Consider the following 27,921-nt stretch of genomic DNA (forward strand, 5'->3'; position numbering starts at 1 on the left):
TGACCCCAAGAGCATTCTTTTTATAAAAAAGAAAACTGAGCGAATATATACAAAATACTTTCAATCTCTTCTAGGCCAACAGAGCAGCCATCACAATGTTTCTCCTGCTTCCTGAGCTTTCCTCCCACCATCTGGCGCCTGCTCCTGGCAGAGGCCAGCGTGCCGACGTCTGGGGAACACGTGCCACAGTTCTACATGGCTCCCGTTCTCGTCAGGTGGCTGGACAGTGCCCGAGCCCCCTGGGCAGTCTCTCCCTGAAGACTCCCCACCCTGGCAGGGAGCCGGAAGGGGAGCGTCCTGTCTTCCTGAGCCGTCTCTGCCTGCCTCCCAGGATAATACTGCTTCCGTGGGTGGCCCTTGGGGCGGGCCCCATCAGACTTTATGGGCCAGGAGGGTGGTCAGCTTGATCTTGCCGTCCATGGAGGCAGTGAGGCAGGTCCCGCAGTCCACGGCTGTGCTCCAGTCCACGGTGACCACAGGGGCGCGGTGGCCGCCCAGGCTCAGACAGCTCTCCAGAACCTTCTCCTCCCCGCCCAGCTGCAAGGGGACAGGAAAGACGAGGTTGCATCATCAGGCACTGCTCACAAACACATCCACTTTATCCACTTTCGGTGGCCAAGCCGCCTCGAGCCTGGGGGCTGCCACCCCAAGCTGAGGACATGCCCAGGCACACAGGTCCCCCTTTCCAGAAAGTCTCAGGTTCGTTGCTTGGACCAGGAAATATCTTCACTTTCCTGACTATAGTTACTCCTTCAGCTGAAGTGGAAAATAAGTCCCTAATATGCTCTGAAAGACACAATTTTCCCTGCCACCTTTAACCTGCTGTGAGCCATGTCTCCTGCTCGTGCCCGGTGTTCTCTTCCAGCACCATCTACCGCTCCCAGCCTCATATCATGTATCTGCCTCTCTGTTTTACATTTGCTTCCCCCAGGGAACACCAGCGGCAGGAGGGCAGGAAGGCAGGGTCTTGGTGATTCCCTGCCGTGCAGCTGGCACACACCCAGACAGCAGTGCTGGCACCGGAGGCCCTGGGTCAGGGCACAAACACGGCTCTCCTCTGTGCCGCCAGCACCTGCCGCCCTGGACTCGTGTGCGCAGGTGTGAGGGGTCAGAAGGTAATAAGGAAGGGAAACCAGGAGCAGACTATCTATCCAGCTACATGCAACATCCGTGAGCAAGAGAGAGGAAGTGTTCAGCCTTCACGGAGAAAACATCTTTAAAAATCATGAATTGTTTATAGATTGTAAAAATGGGACCTGAAGGGCATTATATTCCTTAAGTAATTAGACCCCGTTTTTGACATTTTTTAAATGACAGAGGAAAATCTTTCAACCCATTCATTGGTTATAGAGAAAGCCCGACTGCAAACCATATGAACTGATCAGGACAAATGATAAAGCCCGCACGATCAAAAATAAAATAATATACACACATACACACACAACACACAATCATACAGAGAGCAAAGGAGAGCCCACCTGAAACTCAACTAAATCTAAATAGTAAAATAAAATTAGGCTTGTAGACAGAAAACTTTTTACAATATCTCCCGATAGCAATTACCAGAAATTACGGAGCTTTACACGAAACCGTCACACCGTACACCTTCAATATATACAATTTTTGTCAACTGTACCTCAATAAAACTTTTAAAAGATTTTTAAATGTATATATTTAAATAAATAAGTAAAAATAAAGTGTGGAACTAATTTTTAAGGAGAGGGCAAGAGCCACCCAAATCATCACCATCTGCGGAAAAGGGGAGCCTGGGTGACAGTAAACCCAGGCTTCCCGGTGCCACATTCAAGGTCAACAGTCCAGAAGCCTCCTTACTTCCCACTTCAGCAGCCCCCTTCCCCCTCACCCCACCGTGTGCCCTTGCTCCCCTCTGCCCCGTGGAGCCCCAAAGCCCGCCTTCCTCCACATCCTCCCAACTCCTCCTCCTGCTCCTCCAAAGGCCTCAAATCCACAGACAGCCCCCCTGCCCAGTCCTCCCCGAGGACCCGGCCCCCACCCGGCTTCCTCCCCTGGGGGCCCTCAGCTCTGTACTGTCGTCACCGTTGGGGCTCGCGTCTCGTTCTACCTTGAGCGTGAGCCCCAGGAGAGCGGGGCCACACTCTCCGTCTCCTGTGCACACTGCCCGGGGCCTAGGACACGCCCGCAGGCAGCTGCTGTCCGGAGCACCGGCTGCCCGCTGGCTGTGAGCCACGCGAGGCGAGCTCGGGGAGCCCCAGAGAAAGAGCATGCCACTCCATCACTCTACCTGCAGACGAAACACCGCCAGGCAGAGCGCTAACACTGAGGCTCAGGACTGAATCCACGTGGCAACGCGGAACCAGACCATGTGCTTAGGCCACGACACAAATCCTCATCCCTAGTCCATTTGGTAGCACTAGTAACATAGGAGAGATTTATAATTCTGTTCAATCATATATCCAAAAAAAAGTACATGAACCAGAGAGGCTGTGACATGAGAATTAAAATAAGCAGATAAACTGAGTGGACAACTTACATCCCGCGTGACAAATCACACCCCCGGATTTCTGTCCCAGCCATGGATTGTAACGTCCTTGACCCACAGGACCTCCCATAAACAATAAACCTACACCAGATTAGAGTACCTGGAACAGACCACCTAGGCACCCTCCTGTTTGGGGTATGTCCCCCCAAAGCAACCTACAGCCCTTCTCCCTAGCTCTTGAGGTTTTCTATAGTTGGTATTATTCCCAAGGAGGGAGGCAGAAAAGGGACAGAGTCTCGTCCAAGGACAGTGACGGGGGAGCAGAGAGGACGGACACGCCACACTCGTGCCCACTCCTGCCTGCTCCCTCGAGCCGGCCTGCAGCCGGGAGGCCCAGGAGCCGTCCATCCCGGGTCAAAGGCTTCTCCACGGCCATCGGGGAGGGACAGAGATTGGGACAGGGACAGAGGCTCGAACTCAACCGGGCCCAGACCTCCGAGGAAGAACCTCCCTGCCACCAGCCGCCAGGTACCTTGTAGATGACGCCCCCTGTGGCAGAGCACGTCAGCATGTAATTCCCCTCCGAGTCAAAAGCAAAGAGCCGGCCCCGGGGGACCTGGACCTGCTTGTAGCCGCTGTAACCCGACAGCACGAAGGGGCCCGTGGCGTCAGCGGGGAGGCCATACTCGGACACCTTTAGGCCGCTCTTGTGGATGTTCCACTGGATAAACTGCAACGGCAAAGCACAAGCACGGCACTCTCAGCGGGCCAGCAACAGAGCCTCGGTCCGGGGGGAGGAGAGAGGACAGGCCCCGGGAAAGAGGAGGTGGGTCCACAGGCCCTGGGAAAGGTAGTGAGATGACCACCCAGTCCCGACTCTTCCCAACACAACTTAAGCATTTTCTTAAGGGAAGAAAATCTAGAAAGAGTCAGCCACTTCACGTCAAAGCCTGAACTTTCTCTCTGGCCTGACTCCAGGAAAGGGAAAAGGCAGGCAACAGCCTTCGCCTGGATTCCCATCTCTCAAGCAAGGGCAATGCTCCAGTGATTGTTATTATTACAGTTGTTGTTGTTTCATTATTAATATTACTGTCAGGGTTAGAACCCAACTAGATTTTTCTTAAAAATAGGACAAGTTCCAAATACACTTCCAGTTTCTCAGCAGTGCAATCAATGCAACACGAGCAATGAGGTATAAGCTGAGCTTCACGCTTTGTAGCGCAAACGGCCCTTTAGCCCACCCCAGGGACAGGCTACCTGGGTGTGACCACCGCTTAACTGAGAATCCTACTCAAATAAATAGGAAGTAGAGCTTTGATTTAAAAATCCCTTCTCATAGTTTTCAAATGAAGAAGTCATTTGGTAATTACTGCCTTCGTTGGATAATACAGGTGGATAGTATACAATCCAAAAGGTACAGGAGGGTACACGTGAAAAGCTAGTCTTTCTCCCAGCTCTGCCTGCTCCAGCTCCCTTTCCAAGGATCCTAATGAATCCTTCCAGAGAGAATCTAAAGGGGGCACTTATTTTTACTTTTTTCCCCAGCTTCCTTTTTACATTTCTTGACTCTGTTTGGGCGAAACTGTCTGCAGCCCCCAGCCCCAGCAAGCTCTACATATCCATGCTGTGACCACCCAAAGACCAAGCTCACTGAAGCACATCCTGGCACCCCACTGAGTCAGGTGGGTCAGTGAGATGAGTCCTTTTTGCTACAACCAGGAGGAAGGATGTAGGTCTTCCCCTTTCATAAGAACAGTCAACTCCCACTGAACTCATTTAAACCTCACAAAGACCCTGTGAGACTGGTTACTATTTTCATCTCTGTTTTACAGATGACAAAACTGAGGCAGAGGCCCAAGGTCACAGAGCCAGTAAAATGTACGGTCAGGACTGGAACGCAGCCCGTCATGCTATTCTGGTGCTCTCTAGAATCTCAGATGCCTAAGCCAGAGGAAGGGAGCTTCCTGACCCAAATCCCGTTCCCACCTACCTTCCCGTCCTCGCCAATGCTGTACACGGTGTTCTCATCGTAGCTGAACTCCACAGAGTAGACCTCCCCGCAGTGGGCCTTCCAGCTCATGGCGCACTCGTGCTGCTGCATGTCTGAGGCAATGAGACGCCACTAGGATTCCCGCCCAGGCCCTGGGGAGACATCTGCCCACAGCAGGAGGTACCTCTCACCCTCCCTCTGCCCCGTGGGTGGCAGAGGGCCTCCCAGACCCGACAGGAGTCACAGAGCTGACCCCTGGTGAAGAGTGGGCACTGAGTGCTTCATTTTACCAGTTCTCTCCTCCACTGCGCCTTGTCTTCTGCTAACCAATCTTAAACGGAAGCTTCTTTCACTGGGTCAGAAGTCAGGTTCAGGAATCCCTGGGTGGAGCCTGAGCTCATCTGGGGAGCCCGTAAGTCTAGGAGGACACATAAGTCCTTCCTGGGAGGGCGCTGTAACTTCCCACCAGGGAGCCCTGGAGATCGGTTAAAGATACAGTCCCCAGGGCCTTCCCAGACCCTCTCACTCTGGTCTCCTGGAACGGGCCTGGCGTGAGGAGCTTTAAACAGCATGCCAATGACTCTGATGCACACCGTTCTACCACTCTCACGGGGACAATGAAGTGGTCACACCAAGAGGACAGGACGGCATGACCCTCTCGTATCCTCCTGGATCTCACTCGGGCCATGAGGACTCAGATCCAACAGCTCAGGACTGGAGGACTGCTAAGCTACACCCACCCCGTGTCCACGGACACGGACCACATGCAAGGTAATTAGGGGGTCCTGAAAACAGCAGACTCTGGCCAGAGTTAAGTGCTATTACAAGCATCTTGAACTGGGGTTTTGCAATAGCCTCTAGTCCAGCTGGCAAAAACCCAGCTCTCTTCCCCAGGGCATCTGAGGAGGGGACCAGGATGGCCGTGAGCAGGCCTGCCTACCGAACAGCCGGAGGACACCATCAGCTGCCCCCGTGACCAGCAGGTTCCCGTTGTGATTGAAGGCTGTGCAGTTGATGGCAATGGGCTCCGGATCCAGGGAGAACTGGAGCTAGAAAAAGGACACACTAAATTTTAAAATGTAAGACGGTAATAAACCAAATTTCTAAACAGCTTCTGTTTGAAAGGGGGAAGGAGACCAAGATTGAGGAAGGGCACACCAGGGTATAAAAAGTGTCGGTAATGTCCCACTTTTAAACCGTGGTGGTAGGTAGGTGTTCATTTTACTGTTCTTCTCATTATTCCGTACACCTATAATTTCAATATTCTCTTCTATGTATTCAATATTTAAGGAAACATTGAAAAATAACAAGTGAACATAAAATTACAGATCACGACAAGTTCTTAGCACAAACTAACCAGATTAAAAAGGACCTAATCAGACTGGGTGGGTATAAAGGGGAGCACCTACGAGATGCTGGAGGACAGATGTCAGCCGGATGGAGTGGGGTAGGAACGCTCTCGAGAGGGGACAGCATGCAGGAAGGGCGTGTGGCTGCAGGACGAGGAGGACAGGTGGCGCCAGGAGGCTGGAGCAGCAGGGAGGGCCAGGCCAGGCAGGGCTGCAGGGAGTGTGGATGGGAAACGTGGAGGAGCGGGAAGGAGCAGGACGTGCCCCGTGTCTGCCCATCCCCCAGGCGCAGTGTGCCCGGCGGGCAGGCGGGCGCCGTGGTGGGAGCTGTCCAGCAGCTGTCCAGCTGAGGGGCGCTAGCGGGCATGTCCCCGGAAATGGACAGAAGTGTTCAGACTGGAAACAGGTTTTGGAGGTGGAACTGACAATGTCTGCTCCTGGACTGACTTCAGGGTGAGGGAGAAGGCTGGCTCAGAAAGGCACCTGGTTTCTCAGTGGGACACATCTGCCAGGACAAGGGAGCTAGAGAGCAAGAACTGACGTGGCAGGGTGGCCCTGACTGGCTGGAGAGACCTGCAAGGCTTCCAACTGGGAACAGGAAGGCGCAGAAAGGCACAAACGGAACACTCGGGACACAGCCACCAACAAGACAGGGACACTTCAAGTGTCCGGTACCAGCAGGAAACAAGCTGCTGCACGTAAGGGCCTGACCGAAACTGATTCTCACAAGAAACAGCACTGCCTTTTAAACAGGTGAGTGTAGACAGCGCTGAAGCTCTCAGGATTCAGGGTCACAGCTGTGAGCATCTGCTACTGTTCTGCCTGGGAAGGCATCCTCCGCTCCTGGGGAAGGTGAGCCACAGGCCCTGTGGGCAAGCTTTCTCAAGACTCATTTCTTAAGAATACGCATGTGTCCTCACTGCTTCTAGCTGCTGCTGCAATTGTTATGCAATTGTAAGTTAAGAGGGAGTCAGAAGGGGACCCCAGTTGTCTCCTGAAAAATAAACCACTTGAATGCATAATACTAAGTGAAAGAGGCCAATCTGAAAAGGCTGTCTGATTCCAACCATATGACATTCTGGAAAAAGCAAAACTATGGAGACAGTGTAAAGATCCACGGTTGTGGGCTTCCCTGGTGGCGCAGTGGTTGAGAGTCTGCCTGCCAATGCAGGAGACACGGGTTCGAGCCCTGGTCTGGGAAGATCCCACAGGCCGCGGAGAAACTAGGCCCGTGAGCCACAATTGCTGAGCCTGCGCGTCTGGAGCCTGTGCTCCGCAGCGGGAGAGGCCGCGATAATGAGAGGTCCGTGCACCGCGATGAAGAGTGGCCCCTGCTTGCCGCAACTAGAGAAAGCCCTCGCACAGAAACGAAGACCCTACACAGCCATAAAAAACTTAATTAATTAAATTAAATAAATATTTAAAAAAAAAAAAAAAAGATCCACAGTTGCCAGGGCTTGGGGTCAGGGGAGAAGACTACATCGAGCACGGGGCAATTTTAGGGCAAATACCCTCTATGACACTGTACGTGTCATTACACACCTGTCCCAACCCTTAGAACGCACCACACTAAGACTGAACCCTGATATAACCATGGACTTTGGGTGATTACGATGGTTAGCGTGGGTGCATCAGCTGTAACAAATGAGCCCCTCTGGTGGGGGATGCTGACAGCAGAAGAGGCTGTGTGCGTGTGGGCAGGGGGTATACGGGGAATCTCTGAAACTTCCTCTCAATTCTACTGTGAGCCTACAACTGCTCCAATAAAAGAAACGAAAAAACTTCAAATATTAAAAAAAATTAACTTAAAAAATTTTAAATAAGCCAAAAGGGCCCGATCAGAGGCTGTGTGTGAACCCTAAATTTGCGGCATGATGCTGAACGACTTCGGTTGCCGGCAATCTGCCCCACTGGAGTATTACTACTTTTCAACACTTCAATGTTGAAACCTCCTCACAAATCAAAATGTTGACGAGGGCTTCCCTGGTGGCGCAGTGGTTGGGAGTCTGCCTGCCAATGCAGAGGTCACGGGTTCGAGCCCTGGTCTGGGAAGATCCCACATGCTGCGGAGCAACTAGGCCCGTGAGCCACAATTACTGAGCCTGCGCGTCTGGAGCCTGTGCTCCGCAACAAGAGAGGCCGCGATAGTGAGAGGCCTGCGCACTGTGATGAAGAGTGGCCCCCACTTGCCAGAACTCTAGAAAGCCCTCGCACAGAAACGAAGACCCAACACAGCCATAAATAAATAAATAAAAGGTTAAAAAAAAAAAAAAAAAAAGCAAAAAAAAAAAAAAATGTTGACGAGCCCAAAGCAAAGAGGGAAGAGACCTCAGAAACAGGGGGCAGCACAGGCTGTGTGCCTGCCCGGGAGTGTGACCAGCCCCAGGGAGACCACGGGGCAGGCCCGCACCTGCTGCTTCATGGTTTTCGTGTCCCACAGCAGCAGCTTGCCAGGAACCTGGTTCGTGCCCTTGCTGCCGATGTCTGGTGCGGACAGGTCCACCTGGGCAGCAAGGCTCGGAGATGCAGCTGAACAGACGAAAGAGGCCCCGCTGGGGCTACACGCGAGAGACAGGATCCTGCAACACACGTGGGGCCGGGTCAGTGCTCCGTCCGTCCACAGAGGCAGGCGGAGCGGGGCTCGGAGGCTCGGCCAAGGCCAAGGTAGGCCCGCCGAGCACAGCAGTTGAGGGAGCGGCCTCCAGCGCACCTGGGCATATCATCGTTGATGCTGATTTCACAGAGGTTCTTCTTGGCTTCCGTGTCATAGAGGCGCACCGTCCCCACACCGCTGCCCAGCAGGAGCTGGAAGGAGAAGGGGCGGGAGAAGCGAAGGACAGTTCTGGGTCAGGCCCGCTCAGGGAGGCCCACTGGGGGGCCAGGCCCACCCCGTGCGGTGGGCCAGGCTGCGGGGTGAGGCCTGCCTCCACTTCTCCAGCTAGTTCAGGGGAAACCCAGCTACAAAGGGCCTCATTTAAAACTTAAAGACGTCACAGGTGACCTTGAACAGAAGCAAAACCACAAAAGGAATCTGTGGAATAGAAGCTCTATCGCTCCTCAGGTAGAGCTGGAAATGAGACCCTCTGCCCACCCTCCGTGTCTTCCAGTTTAAATCGCAGCTGCCCCAGTCCTGCCCTCTGGCCCCTGATCCACCACCACCTCCCTGGGCAGTGGCCCCAGCTGGTCACTGGGCTGGGTGACAGCCCCATTTGTGTGTCCTGGGGACAGCTCTGGCTCTGGGCCTATAAAGGCCTCCAGAAAAAACAGAGGAGGCTATCCTTGTGATTTATTTGGTGAAAACTTCAAAGACAATAACGAGGACCGCCAGAAGAAAGCACCAGAAGCAGATCTGAGGGTGTCCCCCAGGAATATTCCCTAGAATATGGCCTCAGCATTCACCTAGCAAACTGACACTGGTACAGGGTAAGCCCCGAGATCCTAGTGCCATAAGGATAATTCCTGCAGTTGTCAAAAATTATTAAAGGGCTTCCCTGGTGGCGCAGCGGTTGAGAATCTGCCTGCCAATGCAGGGGACACGGGTTCGAGCCCTGGTCTGGGAAGATCCCACATGCCTCAGAGCAACTAGGCCCGTGAGCCACAACTACTGAGCCTGCGCGTCTGGAGCCTGTGCTCCGCAACAAGAGAGGCCACGACAGTGAGAGGTCCGCGCACCGCGATGAAGAGTGGCCCCCGCTTGCTGCAACTAGAGAAAGCCCTCGCACAGAAACGAAGACCCAACACAGCCAAAAATAAATATAAATAAATAAAAATTAAAAAAAAAAAAAAAGCTTTAAAAAAAAAAAATTATTAAAAAACAAGGTCTGGGGGCTTCCCTGGTGGCGCAGTGGTTGAGAATCTGCCTGCTAATGCAGGGGGCACGGGTTCGAGCCCTGGTCTGGGAAGATCCCACGTGCCGCGGAGCAACTAGGCCCGTGAGCCACAACTACAGAGCCTGTGCGTCTGGAGCCTGTGCTCCGCAACAAGAGAGGCCGCGATAGTGAGAGGCCCACGCACCGCGATGAAGAGTGGCCCCCGCTTGCTGCAACTGGAGAAAGCCCTCGCACAGAAACGAAGACCCAACACAGCCAAAAAAAAAAAAAAAAGACACACTGATCCATATTTAAAAAACAAACAAACAAGGTCTGCTCCTTGGGCTGCTGGGTATGATACCCTCCAAAATGGAATACGGTGAAAAAAAAAACAAAACACTATAAATCAACTTTATCTCCTTAACTACAAATTCTATGTCAAATATTAAAGTCCAGAGGGAAAAAGCACACTGTGCTAACACCACTGTGGGAACCCCAGAATAGGACACACCCCCTCCGGCCTGGCGCGGGGAGGGGTCCCAGCAGGAGGAGGAGCAGCGGAGAACCTCCTGGTGGGTTGTCAGAAATGTGCAGGGACGGCAGGAGCTGGTGGGGAGAACAGGGAGTGAGCCCATCTCTCTGCGGGAAGACGAAAAGCAAGCCAGACCACCGCACACAGGAAGAAGGCCTCTGCCATCGGACGGGGTCCCACTGCAGCCTAATTCCAATTCCTGTTAATCCAGTAACCTCCAGATAGGAGCCTGCTGGGACAGTCCTGGATGTGTGGTCCCTGACTTCCCAGTGAGAGAGAGAAGGGAGGGGCTCGTCTTAGAGGCCCCAACCAGGCCTGCAGTGCTGGAGCCCCTGGGGAGCGCCCTGGAGGGTTCTTCCCTTAGACCACAGGTCCAGCAACAAGCAAGAACACTCACCAGCCTGTCCCGCTTGGTGGCCCACTCTAAAGAGAGCAGCGGCGACTTGGAAATGGAGGATGCCTTGGTCTGCATGATGGGGTTGAAGGACCACACTTTGATGACCCCATCTACGTCTAAGCTGGCGACCCTCCTCCCCGAGCAGTCCACTCTAAGAAGAGAGAAAGAGGGACGCTGTTAGCATCCTTGCCTTGGTCCGCCGTCCTCTTCAGCGCACCCAGAGGATTGCTTTTCTGACTCTCTGCTGAGAGTCAAATGCCCACACTCCAAGGATGGGCGTGAGCTACTTCTAGAAATATTCATTCATTCGTCTGTCTGAGAACGACTTACAAAGCATTTATTCAATATTATGTGCTGAGCCCTGTGGGCAAGATGCACACAGCCCCGCCCTCGGCACTCCTGGTCTCTAGAGACTGAGAGCCTCCTGCGTCACGGCTCCGGAGCCCATCACGTCCATCAGAGCAAGGGATCACCTACCCTCTGGGCGTTACACCCCAGGATCAGAAGTGGAGAGGCTGACCCGGCCAATGGCAGCTCTCGGCAGGACCCCAACGGCAGCTGTCCAGCCCTCCTCTGACAGTTCAGGGGTGACCACGGTCCCTCGGGGCCATCCCACCCTCTGCATCTCTGTTACCTCTCATCATCCTGCTTGCCACACCTTCACACGCACAGGCTGAAAACCGAGGCTTCCCGGGGAGCCCAAACCCCAGGCCATCAGCCTTTCCCCCAGAGGGCCCTGGCCCCGGCCGGCCGGCCCGACACCCACCTGCAGTGCATGATGGAGGAGTGGTGCTCTCCGTACTCCTCCTGCCCCAGCACGATGAACGGCTGCTCGGGGCGGACCCCCCCACCCTCAGGGCCTGCAGTGGGAGCCCGCATCAGTGTCTCCAGCACCTCCACGTGGAGCTCCGGGCAGGGCTCTGCCTCCGGGCCACCAGCTTCAGGCTTCTTCTCTGCACACTGCACCAAGCAAAGGGGGCACAAGTCAGCTGTGAGGGGTCTGCAATGGGCCCAGCCATTCCCCACGTCTGGGGACACACTGCGAGATGTCTGGGACGCCAGGCCACAGCCCTCGGGGGAGGATCCTGGTGGTCTCGGGGTCTAGAAGAAAGAGCTCTGAACTACAGGAGCCTGCTCTGCTGGCGGCCCCTTCCTAGAGGCCCTGCTCCTCTCACAGGCCCTGCGGAGGGAGTGTGGGCCACAGGCTCCCGGCCACAGCTGACGAGACTCGGGGCACGCACCACCTTGACAGACCAGGCCAATGATAACAAGAATCAGTTAGTGAGTGAGTGCCTACTGCATTCCAGGCACTACGTGAATATGATTGATTGTCTCATTTAATGCTCCCCCCCCAACCATTTCTGATCCTATTATTAACCCCACTTTACAGCTCTGGAAAGTAAGACTGAAAGCAGAAGTTAAATAACTTGCCTAAGATCAAGAGCTGGCCCGGGGTAGGATGCGGATGTGGAGCCGGGTCGGTCAGAGGTAAGCGTGGCCCCTCGCCAGTGCGCTGCCGTGCCGACCAGCACCTCTTCCTGGGAGAGGGGTACTGAGAGACTGGGGCGACGGGCCAGGCACAGAGACAGACCCGAGCCCAGCAGCAGAGCCAGAGCAAGGCGGGGCACCACGTGGCACCCCACACACCCTGCCACCCGGGAGGGCGGCAGCCGCCCGTCTCTGCCGCAAGTGTTGGCCATCACGGTTACTATGGGCTCACCCAGACGTAACCCAGGCCAGGCGGCACCAGCCAGGGCACTCTCTACCACCCGCGTGGTTCCTGAGGCTCCTCTAAGCACTCCTTGGGGTCCCAGAAAGAGCAGTTCTACAGCAAACATAGAATGGAATGGAATGGAATAGAACAGAAGAGAAGAGAAGAGAATAAACAGAGAAACAGAGACCTCCGAGCTCAGAGAGGTACCTTACGGGAGTGGCTGAGCTCAGGTGCGCCTCTAATCCTACAGCACAGAAGGATTTGAGATCCGAGCCGTAAGGGTCTACGCTATCGAACCAGAACCAGCACAGGGCTGCTAACGCCAAAAAATGCCTTTCAAACAGGCAAGTAGCCTCAATTAGGAGATACATGGTCAACAAGGTGGCTTAGGCAGTAAATCCCTTTTGCCTTCAATCCAGAGTATTTGACCGAAACAGAAGCAGCTTCTACCACCAGGAAGAGCAGACCCCAACCCATATTCACTAGTGAGAGGAGTCCCTGAGCTCACGTGGCAAGGGCCCTGGGCCGCAGCACGACGCTGTGTGGACACGTGGCTCTCGGGGCAGCGGCTCCAGCAGGGAGTGCAGGAGAAAGTGATCCTGTGATTGAGCAAGTCTGGGAGATGCTGGGTTAAACCAAGGGAAACAGGTCTCTCTCCCACCGACTCTGAGTGCCCGTGACATGCTAACATGCACAGTTAACCTAAGGGAAGGACAGAGCATGCAAGGGGTCCCAAACCAATTATTCACAGAGCTCATCTTCTGGGAACATTTTCAGAGGCCAGCATTTTATGGCCCCTGTTTAGGGAAACTACATCAGGAAGAGGGATCACTGGAGAGCCAGGTCGTTTTGGAACAAAACAACCAAAGTGCGAGCAATTAAACCCAGTTAGGCAAAACCACACTCTACACAGCAGAAGAAATCAAGAGAGGTAAGAGCAGGCCCTACACTGCCCCCCCATTTTCCATGGCTCTCCACCATGTAGCTGCGTGGTGTCCCTGCAGGCGTTCGTGAGACGCCAAGGCCAAGCCATACCTGCAAAGTCATGGAGAAGAGCTCCTTCCGTTCCTTGCCATGGTCCTGCAGGCGCCGCTGGCGGTGCTGTGACCAGCTGGACTCCCCAGTGGCCAGCCCGCTGAAGAGGCTCTTCCCATCCTTGGGTGCGCATGCTGGTTCCCTACCCTTGGTGCTCTGGAGGACGAGACACCAGGCTGTGAAAAGTCTCTTCCTACCTGGGCCCAGGCCATGACACCTGGGCCAGGAGGGGAGCAGGAGCCAAGGAGTGGACTCTACCCTTACTCCTGGGTAAGGTTCCTCCCTGGCCATGCTGAGAGGTAGTTAAAATGTTACTATGTCAGCCCATGAGCAAAGTCAAGGGCAAAACATAAGCAGGCCGGACCTCCTCCTTTCTGTTCCCCACTCCCCCATCCTGAGAGGACAGGTCCCCAGCACTTCTCCACCTGCCACACCTATCACCTGGAGGTAATACATATATATATCTCTTTGATCTAACTGGAACAGTTAACTTTATTTAGCTTAGCACTTACTAAGTGACAATTATGAGGCAGATCAGGCCCTACGCTGGGTGTTACGAAGATTTACAAGCAATTATATGTTTGGGCAATACAGCAAAAAAATTATGCAAAATAAAATCACCCCTCTGGAGGGAAAAAGGAACACAGTACCCTCTTGTTTTGGGCCAAGTGCATGACTAAACCAGCCAATGATAACAAATATTGAGGTATTTGGAAATGATTACTAGGCAACCAGAAAGTCTTAACAGAAATTGTTGGAAACTCAAGGCCTTTTGAGCAAGATAAATTGGACAAGAGAGAAATTGGCATCTTCTGGCTCCTTTTCATAGCAAGAGAGATAAAGTCAACCAAGGTTACAGCAAATGAACTCAGTAATTCCCACTCCTATAGAGACTGAAGATTCCTAATCTAGAGCTTTTTAAAAAGGAGCTGCCACCTCATCACCTCTCCAAATTATCTGGCTGGTTTCATTTTTTCCACCCTTATTCCCACAAATTGTGATGGTCACACTCCTACCCCCCACAACACACACCTTTTTTTTTTTTTTTTCACACTCTTAGCAGAGGGATAGGATGCAAACAGCTGCTCTGGTTTGAGACCAACCTCCTCACAAATCATTTGTACACAAGTCCTAAGTAAAGAGAATAAACTCAACCAAAGCCTATTTGTGGGCTTCTAGTTCTTCTACTGGTTATTTTTTTACGTTAACACTAAACAACTTAAAATGATTAACATATGTTCCTTGGGACCCCGGAGTCATGTGAACAGTTAAGAAAGGAAATTTTAAAGGCTATTAGTTTACCTGGAGCCTAACTGGGGCTGACCTACACAGGATTGGTTATTTTTGGTTTTCTGACTGAGGCGACCTCCATTGGTATCTACTTGTGCTTGTAACAGATGTTTTCTCTAGGAAGAGTATTTGATTCTCTGAATTCTGACTTATTTTGGGAAAAGTAAAGTTCTTAGTTAAGATTTTTAAAAAATAACCTAAGAAGAAAACCAACAACAATAATAACATCAATATATATTACTCATTGAGCATTTACATATGTAAGGTGCCATGCGAAGAACCTTACAAACATTCCCTTAAAGATGAGGCATTATTTTAACATGGGGAGCAGATGTTTAGAGAGGTTAAGTTACTCGTTTTACACAGGGAGAACTGGACAGAACCGGAATTTACATCCAGATCTGACAGTGGCCCCAAACTCTGAGAAACCTGAAGAAAGAAAAACCATGATGGGAGCACATGGAAGAAAGTGACACTGAATAGAAAAGATAAGAAGAAATGTCATAATCCTGGAGCAAAATAACAACCAAGATAAGGCCCTTCTCTCAGTGCTTCCAGCCGTTCTTGAGAAGTATCCCGTGGTCCATGGAACACTGAATAGGTCCCACAGTTTTAGAAAGTGGAAGATGACTCCTGTTACCTTCCCAAAAGTAAGAGGTGGTCCTGAGGTAACCATGGTCCCTCACACGGTCCCGGGGTGGGCAGTGGGGTGGGGGGTGGTTCACTCCCTAGGAGGAGATCCAAGGATGCCAACCTTCATTACACAAATCTATTAATTCCTCCCTGTATCTACTGATCCAGAGGGCAAACTGCTCAGACTAAAGAATGCCACGGGGGAGGCTATACTTATATCAGACCAAATAGACTTTAAGCCAAAGACTGTAATAAGAGACAAAGAAGGCCATTATATAATGATAAAGGGGTCACTCCAACAAAAGGATATAACATTTGTAAATATTTATGTACCTGACATCAGAGCACCTCAATATATAAAGCAAATGTTAACTGACCTGAAGGGAGAAATAGGCAGTAGAAAATAGTAGTAGAGAACTTCAATACCCTACTTTCACCAGTGGATAGATCATCCAGACAGAAAATCACTAGGGACACACTGGACTTAAAACTGCACTTTAGACCAGATGGACTTAATAGACATTTACAGAACATTCCATCCTCAAGCACACATGGAACATTCTCCAGGACAGATCATATGTTAGGCCACAAAACAAGTCTTAATAAATTTAAGGAGACTGAAATCATAGCAAGCATCACAATGGATGAAACTAGAAATCAATTACAAGAAGAAAACTAAAAAATTCTTAAATATGTGGAGCCTGAAAAACATGCTGCTGAACAACCAATTGGTCAAAGAAAAAATCAAAAGAGAAATCAAAAAATATCTTGAGACAAGTAAAAATGGAAACACAATATACCAAAACTTATGCAAAAGCACTTCTAAAAGGGAAGTTTGTAATAATACCTACATTAAGAAGAAAGACCTCAAGTAAACAGCCTAACTTTACACCTCAGGGAACTAGAAAAAGAAGAATACATGAAGCCCAAATTTAGTAGAAGGAAGGAAATAACAATGATCAGAGCGGAAAACAATGAAATAGACTAAAAAGTCAATAGAAATGATCAATGAAACTAAGGGCTGGTTTTCTGAAAGTTAAACAAAATAGACAAAACTTTAGCTTGATTTACCAAGAAAAAAAGAGGACTCAAATAAATTTAGAAATGAAGAATTACAAAACACGTCTCCAAAAGCTCTAACATTTTGATAGACAAGACAAAAGAAGAACTGACAGCAGAGGCCATGTTTTCTGGACTTCAAAGGTGGCTATGGGAACTCCACAGCTAGCTATAAAAATACTGCTGAGAGGAGGAGGAAGATCAGCTTCCAGGGTTGACGGCTGTTTTCCAAAATAGTGGGATCCTGGCAAGCAAGGAAGTCTCGAACAGCCTGGCACAACTATGATTCAGGTTTGACAGATTTATCAGCCTGACCAAGAGATCTTTAAACTGGATATTTGAGAAGGAAAAGAACCCATTTAATACTGCATGCATTCCCAAAGAAAGTACACAGACCACAGGGGTATCCCACCTTGGAACCAAAGGTTGGGAAGGCTGCAGACCAGGGACAGGCACTTGGTGGCACACCTGTCTTTCCTTACTCACCTGCTACACCTGATACGTGGTGTTTTTTCCTTTTCCAACACGTGGTTTTAAAAGTGCTCAATTCAATTGGCCCAAACTGATGGAACAGAGAGGCTCAGGATAGACTTCAAATTCCTCTAGCTGACACAAAAGCCACTTGTAACCCTTCCCCAGCAAATACATTACAACATTAAGAGGAACAAAAGCAATGTTTCCCTGTCAAGTCAAGATGGCAAGGAAGTTGTCCAGTTTATCATTAGGTTGGGGGCTGGACAGTACTCCGAAATGAAAATTCACACGGGCATTAACATAAGGCACTGCAATAAATTAAGAAGAACTGTCTTTGTAATGATAGGGTAGTTTACACCAAAAGAACTATAGACCTAAGTGTGACCTATCAGATCCTGCTGAGAGAGAGCTTCTCCTTAAACTATATCTAAGTTATTTACGAAAGAAGGGCAAACATCAAAAAAAAACACTAGCATGCTAAAAGCTGATGAACGCAGCCATCCACCAAACACCTAAATAAGTAAGTTAAGGTAAACTCGTGTCTAGCTACAAATGCATATAACTTAAGTAAATGTTCACTGTGATACAACCGGTAATTGAAAGTTTTATTTTTAAGAGCAAACCTCATAAAAATCTTAACTACTGGATTCAGATAACATTCCAACAGTCCAAATTATATTGTCATATTCTACCATAATCTACCTGTCTCCTACAGTTCAGGAGAGGTATCTTCACCTATGTTTTATCATTTGACCTTCTTGCTTCTCACTCTAGGGAAGGATCTAAATTCATTTTCAATGGCCTGAATACAGCTTACCAGGCAGTGATCCAAATGGAACAGAGGACAAGTTCCAGTAATTTAGGCTCACCTGAAGCAAAATAAAGACACCCAGAAGACAGGCCCTAGTAACACAGAAATTGCAGAATGAAAGACGGGGAAGAGGGCTCCCTTTTCCCCATCCTGCTAAGATCCATGGAAACAGCCCCAAGGGCAGCATTCTTACTGCTGATGTCACGGGAGCTATAAGGTAGTTTGATACTAATAAGAGTTACAAACACAGAAGTCTGTGGTCGCTTTGCTTTCTCTGCATTACAGCCAATCAGAAGTTATCTCTATAATAACCATAATTCTCCCTCACAGTCCCAAACTGACTGAGTAGTTATGGAAGGAGTGGAATTATAACTGGAGGGGAGGATGGGGTAAAACTGCAGTGGGGGAGCCTGCTGAGAGGTGCCCACAGGGGCTTCTGTCACAGAGATCCCAGAAGAGCTTAGGAATTGTGGTTTTACAGCTACTTCCATGTGTTTCTAAAATTTTGCCTCCGGATTCATATTGAAAGCACAGAGAGTGTATCGCCATAGACTCTACATCTATAATTTTATGAACTTTTCAGTGATAACAACAACAGTTACAGTGACCGATCACAAGTGGGTAAAATGCTGATGTGATTGAAACTTACAATGCTATGTATAAATAATATTTAAAATAGGAAAGCCTATCATTTTATGTATTGCTAATTTTTTTTTATAAATTTATTTTTTATTTATTTATTTTTGGCTGTGTTGGGTCTTCATTGCTGCGCGCGGGCTTTCTCTAGCTGCGGCGGGCGGGGGCTACTGTTTGTTGCGGTGCATATGCTTCTCATTGCGGTGGCTTCTCTTGTCGCGGAGTGCAGGCTTCAGCAGTTGTGGCACGCAGGCTCAGTCGCTGTGGCTCGTGGGCTCTAGAGCGCAGGCTCAGTAGTTGTGGTGTACGTGTGTAGCTGCTCCGCGGCATGTGGGATCTTCCCGGACCAGGGCTCGAACCCGTGTCCCCTGCATTGGCAGGCGGATTCTCAACCACTGCGCCACCAGAGAAGTCCCTGTATTGCTAATTTAATAACACAACTCACGTTGTTTCGTTTGCTTATTAAGAGTAAAAAAGAAAGAAAGCGCTCTGGCATGGTAGTAGTGAGGAAAAGACTACGAGCTTAATATGCACTAACGAAGCCACGTGGCTGATTAAAAAACCAATGTCATTTTCTATTGCGTTAAAAGCAGTATAGCATTAAAATCACAGGAAGTGATCATACAGCTAACTGCATTTGCTATTGGTAAGAGAGCATCTTGAACTGTAAACTCAAATTTGGCCATCGATTGTATAGAGGAATTTAAAAATTAGAATGTCCCCCCTAGAAGAAGAGAACCAGAATGGTGAGGGGTCTAGAAATCATGCCACATGGGTAAACAGTTGGGCAGAAAGGAAGGAATGAACATAGTACTTAGCCTGGAAAAGACAGGAAGGGTTGTCCTAACCAGAAGCCTTATTCTAATAGCTCGAAGGCAAAGCTGAGATCAGTGAGTAAAAATCATAGAGGCTTCAACTAACAACTTTCAAACAGGCAAACATCCCACATGTACAAGCAGTGACCTCCCCAGCACAGGAGGCAATCAGTCACAGGACGTGCCCTCTCTCAATAGGAGGGTGGGCCAGATGACTTTTAAGCTTTCTCCAACTCTAAAATTCTGTGATTTTTCTTGAACCTCAAATATACTAGTTATCTTTAGAACTGAAACATCACTGCTGAGTCAAATATATCAGTAAAAAAAAACGAGTGACCCAACCACTGGATTTTTCAGATTGCAGACATTTATCATCTCCATTCAGGAAATGGAAAGAAGGCTGCCTCCGCTCTGTTAACCTGCCACACGGTGACCCGAGCTTTGTTTGAATATATTTCAGAGGTAAAGGAGGGCATGTTTTCTGCAAATTACACATTCTTACCTTTGTCTCCTGAACAAGAACCATACAAAAAATTTCCAATCCCATTTCACCCTCACCACAGGACACCTTAGTGCCTGAACACGTAAACATAAGGCCACAGGCGTAAGCCCAAAGACCCCGTCTCCGTATTTTCTTTTAAGTTAATGAAACTGAATTTCATCATTTCATGCACATTTTAAGGGACGTAGCATTCCATACGTCATCTACTACACTTACAAAATCTTGCACAGTGAAAGAGGTTTGCAAAGCATACCGTAAAACTTACTCAGCCACATTCTACAAAACTGCAGTTCTAATTTTAAGGTTTGAACTTCAAAAAAACAGTCGTAGAATAACCATGACTGGTTTTTGATGCCCCGAACCCACTAGATGCTAAGGTTGCAGTTATTTTGCATTGCTGCCACTTTAGGTCTCAGAACTGACTTCCCAGCTACAACAACTACAACTAAAATGTATTGCGTGCTTATAAACTGCCAGGCACTGCATATACCAAGGGCTCTCATATCAGCTCAAATAACTCTGCCGCTAGGGAGTGAATGCTGTTTTCATCATCCCAAGTGAAGTGGGATGAGTTTAAGCAATCTGCGCAAGGATGATAAACAAGGTACAGTTGCCTGACTCCAAAGCCCACGCTCTTTCTTCCCTGGTGTCCTGCTCAATGTCTGCACTTCAACAACAGTACTAAACCCAAGTGCTGTGCTAAAAGCCCCGACGTCCCAATGGCAGCCTTGGGGCGGACCCCTTTCTCCCCAAGCAGCCCCACACTGCTGCCTCACTTGCAACGGTCCTCAAGCCGAGGGTGGCAGGAGAGGAAGGCAGAGGTGATGACAACTTACTGTATCTGCGACTAATAAAAATATATTAAAAGGGAAACAGTCCCTACCCGAGTAATAAGGCATAACTATGGGCCTGTTAAAGTTTCACTCTGGCCAGCATTTCTGAAAGCAATGAATTCTGACCATCTCTGCTCGGAAAACTACTCAATTTTGGACATATGCTGGCATAAAAGAAATTCTCTTGCAAGTTTCTATAAAAGTGAAAAATAGCAAAACTCCTTTGCAGAATCAGGAACTTGTAAAAGAAATACTACACTGGATTTAGAAGTAACTTTAATTTAGTCTTCATCGACAAGCTACTTTATATCACCAAAAATCTAAAAGTCCAGAATTGCTTGAATTCACACTTGAGTAGGCAAAGCGCAGTCATAAGCACTCATGAGCTAGAGGACATTTATGAGAAACGGGAAGGGGCCCTTCAGGGCATACTTCCTCTTGTCACCATCCACCCTCCACCTGCAGGTCCTAAGGGAGGGTGGACAAGTCCCCACCTGACGAGTGGGATGTCGGAGGCCTCCTGGCGAGAGTTAGAAAGGCAGGACTTGCACTAACCTGGCCGCCAGAGGACTCCTTCCTGGCCGAGCTCTGGGCCTGAGGCGGGGCCTGGGCAGGCAACAACCTTGAGGGGCTCTTCTTACTCTGAGGCAGCAGCGAGGACAGGAAGCCCACGCGAGGCGACTGGGAGAGGGAAGCGTTCCTCTGGCTGCACACCATGGCTCTGGAGAAGCAGACACAGCACAAGGTCGCGGCGCTGGAGGGGGAACCTGGCGGAACCCGGGGCACAGACCTCCCAGGCCATGGATGCTGCCAGTGACCAGGGCCTTGGCCAGGTTCGCACGCCTGGGCCTTAAGGCGGCATGATGCTTGGTGCTGTTGTTGTACGAAGGGAGCCAGCAGCCTAACGGGCACAGCGGTGAAGGCTGAAGGCTGCGGCTCTTCTTTGAGGGCTGTGGTAATGCTCAGAGCAGCGCTGTCTAATAGCCACTGGTCACGTGTGGCACTGAGCACCTGAAACGTCTTTAGTCCAAATGGAGATGTGCTGGAGGTGTAAAATCCACACTGGGATTCAAGACTGAGCATGAAAAAGACTGTTCAATATCTCATGAATACTTTGTTTATATTCATTACATGTTCAAACGACATTTTGGGAAAGTTGGGCTAAATGAAATATATCATTAAAATTAGCTTTTTTTTCCTTCTTTTAACATAGCTACTAAAAATTTTTAAGTTCAATTTTTGGCTTGCACTTTATTTCCATCAGAGGGCGCTAGCTCAGAAACTAGAGCAGTTTCATCTGCTGCAGTACTTGGCCACATGCAGGTTTGGAATCTGACTGCCTGGGTTTGCATCCTGACTCACCAGTCGCTAATTCTGTGACCTGTGGCACCTACGTCTCTTCAACTGCTATTATTCTCATCGTCTGGGTTTTCGGCTGTAACTAGCTGTTTTTTTAAGGTTGCTCAAATACCTCTCTTCCAACCTGCCTACCTTTCCAAACCCTGAGACAAGAGCATGCTTCTACGGAGAAATGCATCCAACCTGTGGTTGGCAATCGTGTCATCCAAGAGGCGCTCCTTTCAGGGCACAGAAACTTCCCAGGGCTTCACGAAAGCGGCTGTGATTATTAACCCAGGCTGCACACATCTGGATGTGCAGGCCCCTGGAAGAGCAGGCCTAGAGGCTGGGAGGTAGGGGACAACTAGAGGACCAGGGGCCCTTACTCAGAAAGCTCAGACAAGAACAGTGAGCACCCGGGAGGCTCCTGGCAATTCCACGTCGTCGCCGGGAGGAGGGGAGAGCACAGGGGACAGAGGCGCGAAGTGGGCGCGGCACACACTCACAGTTCCGAGTCCCCCAGGCGGTCCATGTTGGAGACATAAGAAGGCAATCTGTGCTGGACTAAGGCCTCTTCCTCTTCTGGCTGTTGCTCCTCTTTCTTCAGTCGGTGGATTTCAGCTTGCAGTGCAAACAGCTGCGTAGAGGTGGGGGTGAGTAAGATGGGGATCTCACCCGGCCTTCCCTCCCCTGGGGAAGGTTAGACCTCCCGTCACATCCGAAACCCAGCCACACTGGCTCAAAGGCCACTGGCCCTCAGCCTCGGAGTGCCTGTCTCACTCTCTGCAGACTGGAAAAATGGGTGAGGCTGCTGTTACTTGACTACAGGGAGGTGAGAAAACTAAAAACCGTTAGATATACAAAACCCACTTTTTTTTTTTTCTTTTTATCATTTGACTCGCTTCCTGAATTCAGTGAGAAAAACAGTTCCACCCAATCCTGCTTTGCTCTTTGGAATCTACAAAATCAGACTTTGGAACTCAAATGGAAAAAAAAAAATTTTTAATGAAGCTCAGCATTTTTGACCTTTTGCCTGAAGAAAATTATACACACACCCCCAAACCCAAGAATCTTAAACCCCCAAACCTAAACAGCTTATAACCTTCCTTTTTCTAAAAAATCCTCCCTTTTCTGAAGATGTGTCAATCTCAAGGTTAGAGAAATGCTCCTCAGGCAAATTGTAAAGGCAAATGTTGGTCCCCCGGAGCTATCATTTTACCAAACTAGAGAAACCTAGTTTCGCTTAGCTGAGAACAATTAAATCATATCTGGGCTGTAAACAATACAGATGTGGGGACAGGTGGAAAAGCACTAGGGGTGGGAAGCAGACGTATGAAAGCAGGTTAGATGTAAGGTGACGTCAATGCATAGAGTCTTTTTCCTCTTAAAAGTTTACTCCTGTTACTGTGTTGTTTGCGCTACGTGACTTACAACATGAGCCTCACCTCTGGTTTTCAAAGACTTGTCACGTGGCCCCCAAATCCCCAACACTGCCTTTCTGGTGACTCACTTTCATCTGAGATCAGTGCTTTCCTCTACTGAAATCAGCCCTCCATGGCTACTACCTAATTTTACACATGAAAAGCAGAAGTACTTCCCAAGGAGCAAGCATTGTTCGCAACAAACCTTCTGGCGCAGAACTTCATTTTCTTCCTGAACCTGGTTGGTCCGCTGGCACTCTGCATCGAAGTTCAGGATCACGGGAACCGGTGCACCAAGTTAAAGAATAAGCCTGCCTCTTAATCAACTTGACTGTGGTGACTATGTCACGATGTGTACGTACACCGAATCATCAAGTTTTATACCTTAAATATATACAATTCTTAATTGTCAATTATACTCCAACAAAGCTGGGAAAAATAGCCAATTAAAATATATATTCTAAAATAAAATTAAAGTCAAAAAATAAAAATAATAAAAATAAAATTCAAATCAAAAAATATATTCTACCACAAACTCTGCAATAAGATAAAACAATTCAATACAAAAAAAAGAAAGAATAAGGCCTGCCTGCAAAATGATTAAAAGCCCTTCCCAAACTCTTGACACGACACCAACACCCTTGAACATGACACAGAGTAAAGACTCTGTGCTGTGGGCTCCTCACAGCTTTATGAATAGTCTCTCCCTTGACACCGGGCCTGGCCTGACTTCCTTCAGAGAGACTCACGGACACATGACAACCTGCCTGGCTAGCCCACAGAGAGGACATAAATCCAAACCTGACGCTTTCTCCCAAATGCCAGCAGTAAAGGGCTAGTATCCTGCGGGCTTCACAGCCAGCCTAAGCTTTAGTGACATGGAGCAAAAAGCCAGCCCAGCGGCCAGTGGCTCCGCGGGCACACCGCCACCTGCTCCACCAGCTGGGCAGAAGGGCTGGCCACTCGCCTTTCCCCTCCGCAGGTTGAGCCTCTCCCTGGCAAAGGTTCAGACTGAGAAGCAAGCTTTCTGCAGATTGCCACCCTAGGAGCACCCACATTCTAGGTCACGGTGTCAGTCTTTCCTGACCACCACAAACAGCTTCAGTCCAGAGGAGCACAAAGCAGGCAGGGCCTCAGTACGCGGGAAGCAAACTTCCCTAGAGGGCCCCCGGGGTCAAGCCGTAACTGCCTCTGGGCTGGGCCCCCTGTTAGGTTTGTCTGAAAGCCCTCGGGATGAAGAGCAGCAGCAGAGAAAAGGCCAACCTGGCACGGGCGTAATTCACACTCACCACAGCACAAAAGGCAACAAGACACTCCCTTCCTACCCCCACCAGAAGACGTTCCTCCCAGAGCCAAAAGGAGATGGTGGATGGGCCTCCACACGTCCAGTTTATCAGTAACTCACCAGACAGCCCCATTCAAACCAGACTCCCTTCTCCTCCCGCAGGATTCCTGTTAGAGAGCAAGAGTGAGCGAGGAGGGTGTCCTGGGCTTTCCACGACAAAATGGTAAACACGGTAGGCTGTAAATTATTTACATCCTCTCTCTTAAATATCCACACCTATATTCTTCAAGCTGGTCTGTCCTCTGACAAGTCAAGGGACCCTGAGGTCATTATAAAGACAGTGACCCAGGCACTAACACAGGGAGGAAGTTCCAGCCCTAGAAGTGTTCTCACCTGCTACCTAATCCCAACAAAGGCAAGTGAATCCTGGGGGGCACAGGGCATGCACAAAGGGTGCTCTCGAGGTTGGCCGGTTTCGCTGCAAAGCAGCTCTGCACTGACCCCTGCGTTTGCTGAGAGAGGCCCTATTTGAGGGCTCCTATCCCCCCACTGCTAGTACAGTCCCCACCCACACATGTCCACTGTTCAGCAGCAGAGCGGCAGAACTAAGGATTATAATTCCCGGCCTATGATCTCCGGCCTACCAATCAAAATAACCACAATCTGTCCAGCCCCCTCACGTGACACATGACAGTGATCCTTGGGCATTTTGTAGAAGAAATGACTGCATTAAGAGCAGCGGCCGCTGATCACGTTGTCGGGCTGCCTCAGCCTGGGCCCCCAGCCCCGGGCAGCTGAGAGGATATGCAGGCACTGGAACAGGACGCTCAGGAAGTTGTGCAGGGACACGATGAAGGTGTCGGCCCACTGGCGAGAAAAGTAGGCAGCAAAGATGGGGTTGGTGTCTGGGGATGGCAGGAAGGGCAGGACAAACCAATCCTTCCACTCGGCCTGGTTCTGGAGCTCCGTAGCCTGCTTTGCAAAGAACTCCTGAGCCTTGTCATTTCTGTTTGTCTGCCAAGACACAGAGGAGGTAGCAAGGAGGGGGAAGAGACAGAAGTCCAGAGGTAAGAATCTTCACCACCGCACAGCAGAGAGCCTCTGAATATCGGCCTGCTGGGTAAATGGCCAAACATGATCTATAAACTCTATAAAATCAAAAAAATCATCACACTTTTCTCAAGTTCCTTGTAACTTCAAAGAAGCTGGTTTAAACTAAAGTCCTGAGGGACCTCCCTGGCCGTCCAGTGGTTAAGACTTCGCCTTCGAACGCAGGGGGTGCGGGTTCCATCCCTGGTCGGGGAGCAAAGATCCCACATGACTTGGAGCCAAAAAACCAAAACATAAAACAGAAGCAATATTGTAACAAACTCAATAAAGACTTTAAAAATGGTCCACATTCAAAAAAACCTTCAAAAAATTAATAAGTAAAATAAAATAAAGTCCTGATGATAAATACCATCCTAAAAATTAATTCCTAGTTGATTTTCAAATAATCTAAGTGATTTACTCCCCCAGGTCAGCCATAATCTTTATTACTCAAACTTTAACCCAGCTACTTATATTCTTCAAAACGCCACCCAGGCTTACGTGTTCGAAACAAGAGGGGAAATAGGAATGAGGAAGACAAGTCCAATCATCTACAGATGAGAAGGAGAAAAAAAGTAGGAACACAGTCAAAAATAATTTGCACTGCGACTGTTTCACCCTTTCCCAGGAGTAACAGAGAGAGCTGTCCCTAGGCGTTAAAAGAAAATCTATTTCTGGATCAAAGAACTCTCTCCACCAAGAAATCCCTAAACCCAAAGCACCTGGATTGTGTAGACAAGATAAAAGCGGAACAGGCTGGTTTTCAGCTTGTTGATGGTGGGTCTATACATATCCTCCAAGCGGCTGAAGAGCCGACGCTCCAGGTAGTTCCAATAATCCCGAAGGGCAGCCAAGTCATACACCTGCATTAACTGCTGCAGCTGGTCCACAATCTTGTCCACCTGGTGAGAGAAAGATGAGATGGAGAAGGCGTTGAAGGACGGAAGGGAATTCTCTCCTCATTCCACAGAGTTAATACAGCTTTTTCCTCTTGCTGTGGCTTCTGGATGTTAAAAAAATTTTTTTCTTTAAGTTAGCAATCTATAAAACTTTCAAAACACAGTAACGTAATAGATTTTAGGTTTTTTTCCTGATGTTAGATACGTGTTTTGACCCTCTACCAAGCATGGAAATTGCAGGTGTAAAAGCACCCTGGCCCAGGAAGAAGGAGATCTAAGTCCAGGGCCTGGATCTGCCTCTGACTTACTCAGCCACCTTAGCAATGTCACTTCAACTCTCTGGTCTCAGTTACCTAAGATTTCAAAAAGCAAAAAAGACAAGAGTGAGACAATCTCCATGCCCCTCCTCCTAACTCCTCCATTCCAGGAGTCCAAGGCTCATGGTTAGATGTACTGTCTCCTTCAAGTCCTCAAAGCACTCCCAAAGTCCTGGCAGCTGCTCAGAGTGTCAGCCAAAGGAGTCACCTCCTTGTGAGGAGCAATCATACCAGAGTACACAAGATGGAAAAGCTTTTGAATATTGATACCATTCCAACACACCCATTTTATAGATCAGGAACACTGAGGCTCGGACAGCTGAAATGATTTGCTTTTGCCACCACCAAGTAGCCACTAACTTCGGCAAGACAAGAACCCAGGTCTCCTAACTCCCCTCCAGTGTTCTTGCTGCTAGCTCACTGCCTCTCTCAATTCACCTGCCAACACCAACTGAAGCCAGCAAATATACACACAAATCACACACATATAAATTCCAAGAACTTCTCAACAGAAAATCATGTCTGAGCAGGGGAAGTATGTTTTCAAATGCACAACAAGGTCTTCCTCAATCGTGAAGCGAGTCACTGATAAAGCCGTTTCAAACAAACAAATACTTGAACCCAGCTAACATGTTGGGCTGCAGACCCCTTTGTTCCCAAGGCCATTGGAAGCCAACTTCAGAATACTTCTGCTGCCAAAAACCCAACCATCTACCCCACGTCAGCTCCTAAAACCTCATCGCCATCCTGACCAATGACTGGCCAGCACCTGCTGAGAGGCTGGGGTGGAGAAGGGAGCCCCGGACCAGGAGTCAGGGCACCTGGGCTCCAGCCTCGGCGATGCTCCTAACTCACTGGGCAACTTCAGGCAAGTCACGTCCTCTCTCAGGGCCTCAGTTCCGCATCTGTCAAGCGAATGCCGGACGCGCTGATGTCGACGGTCCCCCTGGCGCGGTGACAGCGCCGCTCCCGCCCCGGAGGGCAGTGCTGGGGGAGAGCCAGCTCCGGGCTCCCTCGGGGCCGCCTCTGCCCGCGCCGCGCCCGCCGGCCCCTCACCCGGAACCCCTTCTCCTTGTCCGCCTTGATCTCGGCGTCCAGCTGCCGCAGCGTGTGCGTGAAGCCGCGGAAGAGCAGGTACTCGCGGACCAGCTCGTCTGTGCGCTCCACTGCCTCCGCCATCTCTGCGCCAGCGCCGTGAGGGGCCGCGGCGGACCAGGGACGGAGGGGCGGGG

The 27,921-nt window shown here is 49.7% G+C and overlaps 1 protein-coding gene across 1 annotated transcript; it reads right to left on the reverse strand.

Moving 5' to 3' along the window:
• WDR91 (WD repeat domain 91) lies at nucleotides 1-27,921 on the reverse strand. Its single transcript, XM_082398141.1, has 15 exons — nucleotides 27,746-27,921; nucleotides 26,196-26,375; nucleotides 25,191-25,398; nucleotides 23,305-23,387; nucleotides 22,185-22,315; nucleotides 20,896-21,061; nucleotides 13,288-13,443; nucleotides 11,305-11,498; nucleotides 10,539-10,689; nucleotides 8,511-8,605; nucleotides 8,211-8,379; nucleotides 5,392-5,500; nucleotides 4,452-4,564; nucleotides 2,994-3,191; nucleotides 1-537 (listed from the first exon to the last, which is right to left on the reverse strand). Exons 1-15 carry the CDS (start codon nucleotides 27,866-27,868, stop codon nucleotides 373-375), a joined length of 2,241 nt encoding a protein of 746 aa, XP_082254267.1. The 5' UTR covers nucleotides 27,869-27,921; the 3' UTR covers nucleotides 1-372.

This window comes from Balaenoptera borealis (genome assembly GCF_965194805.1).
Source record: "Balaenoptera borealis genome assembly, chromosome: 7".
NCBI classification, from domain to species: Eukaryota; Metazoa; Chordata; class Mammalia; order Artiodactyla; family Balaenopteridae; genus Balaenoptera; species Balaenoptera borealis.